This window comes from Medicago truncatula, chromosome 3 (genome assembly GCF_003473485.1).
Source record: "Medicago truncatula cultivar Jemalong A17 chromosome 3, MtrunA17r5.0-ANR, whole genome shotgun sequence".
NCBI lineage: Eukaryota > Viridiplantae > Streptophyta > Magnoliopsida > Fabales > Fabaceae > Medicago > Medicago truncatula.
Window position 1 is genome coordinate 41,691,076 of NC_053044.1, and position 7,305 is coordinate 41,698,380.

The following is a 7,305-nucleotide window of genomic DNA, read 5'->3' on the forward strand; positions in this document are numbered from 1 at the left end:
CATGCCTAGGGGGGTATTCTAAAACAAAAAAAAAATTACAAGGATGAAATCTGACAAAAAAAATTTACAGGAGAAAAACCAAAAGTGACTATATTACAGGGGTAAAAGGCCTATTAAGTATTAACCCAAAGAAAAATAGACACTCTCTCGATCTCTCTCCAACTTGCACTTTTTTTTTTTAATCAAAATAAATCATGGGCCAGGAAAAGAAGAAACAAACATCCAATGGCTTATAGATGTGGGACTACAATCAATCTTGGTCTAAGAAAGTTACATGCATCAAGTCAAGTGGCATGAGAATCACATGCAACAAGACAAGTGGCATTCATGCAATCATCCAAGTGCTTTTCATGCAATCATCCAAGTGAATCACATGCAAGATGGTAATGTGTCAATGGATGGATCATACAGTGGTTAAGCTTGAACTATAATACTTGGACCTTAAATTTTTTAGAAATTAATCAGGATGCAAAAACACTTCATCCCCCCTTACTCCCCCTCATCCGAGTTTAGTTTTACTTCTATTCCATCTATTATCTAAAAACACTTCATCTTCCCCTTTTTCTCCTCATCTTGAATCCACCAATATGAACAGTGAAAGATTTTTTCAATGGATGAATGGTTACAACACAACCCCTAAGATAAACACTCATTCATCATTTAATTCGGATTCATCATCATCAGCTGGGATCAATAATTTTGGTAGTCATGCTCCGGGAATCAAAAAAGCGATGCAGATTCTTGAAGCTCAGTTTGGACATCTGCAAACATCAACATCATCAATTAATATTAATGATGACATCATCAACAACAACAACAAGACCGCCAACAACAACAACAACAAGATGATGAAAATGAATACTTCTACTACTTCTTCTCATCTTGATCTTCATGTAGGCTTATCATCACAACTACAAGAACTGCCTTCTCAAACTATCAATTTATTTGTTACTGATGTTAGGGATATTAACAAGAATGATAAAAGGAAGAAGAAGAAGAGCAATGAAAATATCGATGATGGTAAAATTCACAGCCTACCACACGAGAAACATGGACCATACCCATGTTCCCAATGCAACAAAATATTTGAAACATCACAAAAATTTGCTAATCATGTTTCATCAAGTCACTACAAGTTCGAAAGTGAAGAAGACAGAAAAAAGAGATACAATTCTAGGATTCGAAAGAGACCGCGTCTTCAGATTCAAAAGCTCAATGATGGAAGAACTACTTTTGTTCCTGTTGTTGCTTGTGCTGATAAGTCACATGCTTCAATCAATAATGATGATCATAATATGATTTCTCTCACCCCTCTTCCAAGTGGGATAAAAGTCAAGTCGGAGCCATCAGATAACTAATATTAATATGCATGCTTAATTTGTGATGTTTACTTTTTTTTTAGTAGTTTAATTAATTATTGTATGCTTCTTTGTTTTTCAATACTCAATTGTTAGGTCAGTTTTAATTGTGCCCTTTAATTTGGTGTTTAATTAGTGTTTTTTAGTAAGTATTTTGTGTAAGTGTAAATAAGTCGCCTTGAGACTGATCTCTTTAAAACTAACGTGTTTTATTTTTATATTCGTGTTTGAGATTTAGAGTGTCACAAAAAAAAAAATCAAACAAAAACGTTTCAGATATAGTGCATACATTGAACTTTTTTTTTTTTGAGCAATGCATACATTGAACTTAACAAATGTGTTTGGAATGTGTAGTTTACATTGGAAACATTTATTGCAATTAAAATTGATGACTTACTTAATTTAAAATGTATTAAAAGATGCGTCGACAACACATTTGAGATGATACGTTTGAGCATATTTTTCTTGAGAATTTATCCAAACAATTGAGTTTTAGGAATCCAAAAAGTGTACTGAGAACAAACAATGAAACTAAAAGGTATTAAAGATGCACTAAAAGAGACCGTAAATTTGAAGATAATACTCCATCAGTTTCGAAATATAAGTAAAATTGACTTTTAAGGTTCATTCATTTAATGATATATGTATCTGGTTCATGAACCATATACATCATTAAATAAATGAACTTAAAAAGTAAATTTTACTTATATTTAAAGACGGAAGAAGTACTTCTTTTTTGTGTTGTGAAACTTGGAAGTTGTATTGAGAATATGCGATGCAATTATACTTATTGTTTTGATGAAGACTAATATCATTAAAAAGACATGCATGCAATATATTTGAGTGAATTAGTGAAGATTTTTTTATACATATATTTTTTAAATTAGAGAAAGAGAAATTAATTATTAATTAAAGTGGCACTAATAATAATTTTATAACCGTTTCTTATGAAATTTAAATTTTGTGCCTTTAAGTTACAATGTTATATGTTGAATTAACACCTCAAGTTTATCGGTGAAGAAAATATATGTTGAGCTTCTGTAATCTAAAAGATGCAATGAAAATGAACAAAGAAAAAATAATAGTAAAAGATGATTCATCCATCCCAAAATAGGTGATTTATTTGCCAAGAAAAATTTGTTCTAAAATGACCGACTCATCTCAATTTTTAATACAAAATTATTTGTTATTTTTTCAATTTTACACTCTAATTAATACTATTTAAATCAGTCATAATATCCATCACATTACATTTATTGTAAATGTGAATACAACAAGAAAGATACTCTAGAAAAACTACGATTCTCTCTTTTATTTATACACTTTTTTTAAAATTTATGTAAATTAATCAACTAAATCAATTATTTTAAAATGGATACAGTATTAAAAATGCATCAAAAAGCGAAAATATTTAAGACAATACTTCTATCACATGAAACTCGTAACTTGTGTTGGGAATATGCAAAGAAAATAAACTTGTTGACCAAGAGACGAGTATCATAAGCATCATTCGAGCTACAAATATGACCAACATAAGTTTTATGAACTGCAACACAAGTTGATCTCTAGCTTCATCATCTACCCACAAAATCACTCGAAAGAACAAAATTATGCATGTCCGAAATTACATTAAACTATTGCTCCTCTCTCTAAATATTGTAATCTCAGTTGCCTAGATATTTGATAGTAGCGGCGGTTTCTTCAACATTGGCATAGATCCTACTAGATAGCTGGTTCAACCTCATGTTTGTACCAAAAACTTCATGGAAAACATTATTAAGATACCTTGTATCACTTCACTTGTACCACCCAATTAATGCTTCAATATCGTTATTCACTTCTTCAACATTAAAGTCAACCCTTAAATCCAATACTCTCATCATTTTCTTGTTTAATTAAATCTTCATGAATGAAACTAAATAGAGGATTTTATCACAATACTCATTGAATGACATAGTGATGTTGGGAAATATTTCATCCTTTTTCTCACTAGTTTGATGTATCTAAACAAACTTTTCTTTCTTAGTATCAAAAGTATTCTACAAAAAAGAAAATTGTCTTCATTACCAATATTACCAATAGAGGGTCCAATTTTAAACTTTGGAACGCATGTTATATTAAACTAAAAACCAGAAACCACTCACGAAAACCAAAACCCTATACCGGTTTCGCAACAAAACCTAAACCCTAATTTCGAAATGGAGAAGGAACAAGTAAACTAACCTCGTCGTTCGAATCAAAATCTTCATCGGAGCCAACCATGTCCAGATTTCGACTCAGTTTCCACTTCTTCTTCTTCCTCGAGCTCACCAAAATTCTTCTTCTTTCTCAGCGTTTCGTTTCAACTTCTTCTCTTTCTCTTTCTGTTTCTGAAACAGCCTTCTAATTCTCTCTCTAGACTCAATCTTATCCTTTTATACTAGCCACGTAGGACGCGCCACATGGCTAAGACTAACAGGAGAGTATTTTTTTTTTACGGATGGGATTTTTTTGGCAAACGGTGTGAAAACTAAGGAACCAAAATGTACGTTTTATTACTTATATGACCAAAATGAAAATTGGAAATTAATTAAGGGACCAATGGATCATTTAAGCCAAAAAGTTAACAAAACTCTTAGAGTAGTTGTATATTTTTTCATTAACATAATAAATAGATATTGTAGTAGATAAAATGTAATATAAATATGGATAGAGATGAGAAATAAGTCAAATTTAATAAGTTTTTAAAGGATTTAATTCTATAAAGTTTGTTACAGAATTTGATAATTTTTGCTTTGCCTGATTAAGTGATTTAACCTATATTAGTGATACATAGACCACCTTAGGTGGCATGTACCACTTGTACACCCACACACAATTTTGACAAGTGTCCTTGTGGTTCCCCCACACACAAAAAAAGTCACATGTATTGTCTCTCACACACTCTCACATAGAGTGGTACAATGTGTGTATGGAAAAAGTGTGTACATGAAACATTATCCATTAATATAGAAGTAATTAAAAACATAAATTATTGTAAAAAAGACATATTTCAAATCTGAATAGAAAACTGGTATGGTAAACTTGTAAACAACCAATGATAAATTTCATATTTCTACTTATAATTTTTATTTACTTTTTTTTTTTTTCTATTTACAGTTGTTTGAGTTGAGTCTTAATGATCATCAAGAATTATTTATGGTTGTTTGTGTTGAGTCTTGATGATCAAGGAAAAGAGTAAATGCGTCAATTAAAAAAAGAGAGGCAAAGATTGTCAAAATAAATACTTGGAAAGAATACAAAGTGGAGGGAGGAAGGAACTACTACATAATTGTTCCCAAAAATAAAATAAAAGAGTTTGTTTTTCCTTCAAAAAAAAAAGTTTGTTTTATTTTCATCTTTATTTTTTTACATAATAGTTTGTTACCGAGGCTTATCTTTGCCCCCAAGATACCCGTTTTATCTTTTCAAGTTTGAAAAGATTTGTTTTCATAATAAACATTACTTTTTGTTTAAGCCTAGGGTTTCATATTTCAAAATTTAAACATCTATATATACGTGCACCTCAAAACAAACTAAGGCATCTCAGGAAAACTATAGTTAACCTTTACAGTTCGGTCACCTCTCTTCCTTCTTCATCTATTCTTCTTTTTCTTTTTTCTTCTAATCGGTGTTCCTTTGCACTTCATCTATTCATCCTTTGTTTCTTTTTTATCATTATCAACAATATGGAAGTGTCTCAAGACATTGCTGTTGAGATATTTTCTTGGCTACCCGGAAAAAGCATTTGCAAGCTCAAATCAACTTGCAACTCATGCTTTGAATTTTCGGAAGAAGCTGTTTTTAAAACAAAGCAGGCTCGTAATCTGTTCGGGAAGGATGATACATGTTTCTTCATTCAACCCGATCAAATAAGCCAAAGGTACACAAAAAGAGTACAGTTGCATTCTTTACCTGAAAACCGACAATCTTCGGGTGCCCCTAACAAAGCTTTGAGTTTTCTATCAAATTCAATTTGTGTCTTAGCTTCTAGTAATGGTCTAGTTGTTGGTCACACCATTAATGATCATGACCCAATTGAGTTTTTCATCTGCAATCCAGTCACAAAGTCTTGGTCTTCCATTCCTACCCCCGAGTCACTTCAAAGAAACCATAGTTCTGGTAGTATAAACCTCGTGTTAGATTGCTCTTTAGATGACTACAAGTTGTTTCTTTTTGAAAACACAAGTGAATGGTCACCAACTTGTTATACATGTAGTGTTTACCATAGCAAGGAAGGTGTGTGGACAACAATGGAAAGTGGTTTTTCATGTGGTGGTCGAAACATGAAATTTGACATGCCTGTGTTTCACAAAGGAGGCCTTCATTTTATCTCAGATAGCGATCCTTACTTTGCAAAATCTAGTCCATTTTATAAGCCATATATAATGTCTTATAATATAGAGAACGGAATCTCAACTATGCTTAAGTTGCCAAGGGAAGCTATAAAAGGTTGTCATAATATGTGCACCATGGGAATATTCAATTGGGGTAAAAAGACAAGTTACAATAGTTCAATTTGTTTGGTGAAATTAAGTAAGTCTGTTTTTACTATTTGGGTTTTAAAAGACTATGAGTCAGGTTCATGGCAAAAAGTATTGAAAGTGAGAGTAAGAGCATTGGGATTGAAGGAGAAAGATCCTAATGTTAGAGGGTTTATGGTTATGAACGGTGATCTTTTAATTTTTGCTACAGAAGAAAAGGTTTACAGTTGCGGTTTGGACTGTGAACGATATATGATGGTGGAGGAAATTTGCCAACATAGTTGTGGTTTTTACCCTCGCTTTATCTCCTACTCAGATACTCTTCGTTTGTGTCGGACTAATGCTGAAGTTATGCCTTGCTAGGTAGGAACTTTGGTTGCTGCATATATAATTGGATGAAGTCCAAACATTAATTCTGCTATTACATATGCTGCCGTGTTTAATTCGTAGATTATTGTTGAGAACTCTAGTATCTTATCTTATTCTATCAAATTTAAGTCATAAGTAGTTTTTAGTGTTGGATTTATTATAGTTATTTTCTTGGATACTACTTTTCTTGGTAGTAGTTAATTCAACTGAATTTTTAGTGTGTTTTATTTTATCCCTGGTGTCTTTTTTATCATCAATTTTCCTTTGGCTTATTTTAAAATAAAATCTTGCCGTTTGATAATTCTAACAAAAGTTCTTCACATAAATATTGACAAAAGGAAGTAGGAAAGCAAATGCTACTTCATAACATAAACAAAAAAACATTTTCCTGCAATTCATTGTAAGAATTCAAGATTGAATTTTTTTTTTATTCTGGTGGATCTCAAATGGTAATTAGTAAGTAAATGCCTAACAACTTTATAAAGCTATTGCGATAGCTAGCCTTTGCCTCGTTTTTTCTGTTTTAGGCAAATAGAGTTAGTTAGTTGTTGTTTCAACAAACTAGAGGGAAGCAGTAGAAAGCAAGCTATTGGACTGGAAAGTGATTTCAAGATCAAACTGTGGAGAGTTCAGATGAGCACTAGAGAAAATTGTGAGAGCTGGGGAAAATTTTTGTACGCTACATTGTTACTCAATCAGGGAATAAGGTTACATGATCAGTGAGGATGCTACATTGTTACTCAATCAGGGAATAAGGTTACATGATCAGTGAGGATGTAGGAGAAATTGATCCGAACCTCAATAAATCTTGTGCTCTTAATCTCTCTCCTTTTATCGCAGTTTGCTGGCTCAGTTTCATAACAATTGTCTAGTTCTTTTGCTGCATTCTGCGATGAGTTCAATAAAATTCAAATTTGAAAAATTTACTTGTGACGATGACTTTGGTCTATAAAGGGTCGAGAAAAAGGCGCTTCTTGTTCATCAAGGTTTGGAAGATGCCTTGAAAGTGCATCAGAGGTATGGCTAAAAACTAGAAATCTTGCACACGACAAATCTTTGACGAACAAACTGTACAT

At 32.1% G+C, this 7,305-nt stretch overlaps 1 protein-coding gene across 1 annotated transcript; it reads left to right on the plus strand.

Annotated features, from left to right (window-relative positions):
* The first annotated feature begins 403 nt into the window (after positions 1-403).
* LOC112419833 (probable serine/threonine-protein kinase DDB_G0271402) lies at positions 404-1,507 on the plus strand. Its single transcript, XM_024777807.2, has one exon. It carries the CDS (start codon positions 588-590, stop codon positions 1,356-1,358), a length of 771 nt encoding a protein of 256 aa, XP_024633575.1. The 5' UTR covers positions 404-587; the 3' UTR covers positions 1,359-1,507.
* The last annotated feature ends 5,798 nt before the right edge of the window (positions 1,508-7,305 follow it).

Bases quoted from the DNA above. Each gene is read 5' to 3' on its own strand.
- LOC112419833 (XM_024777807.2), top strand. From the start codon at position 588: ATGAACAGTGAAAGATTTTTTCAATGGATGAATGGTTACAACACAACC.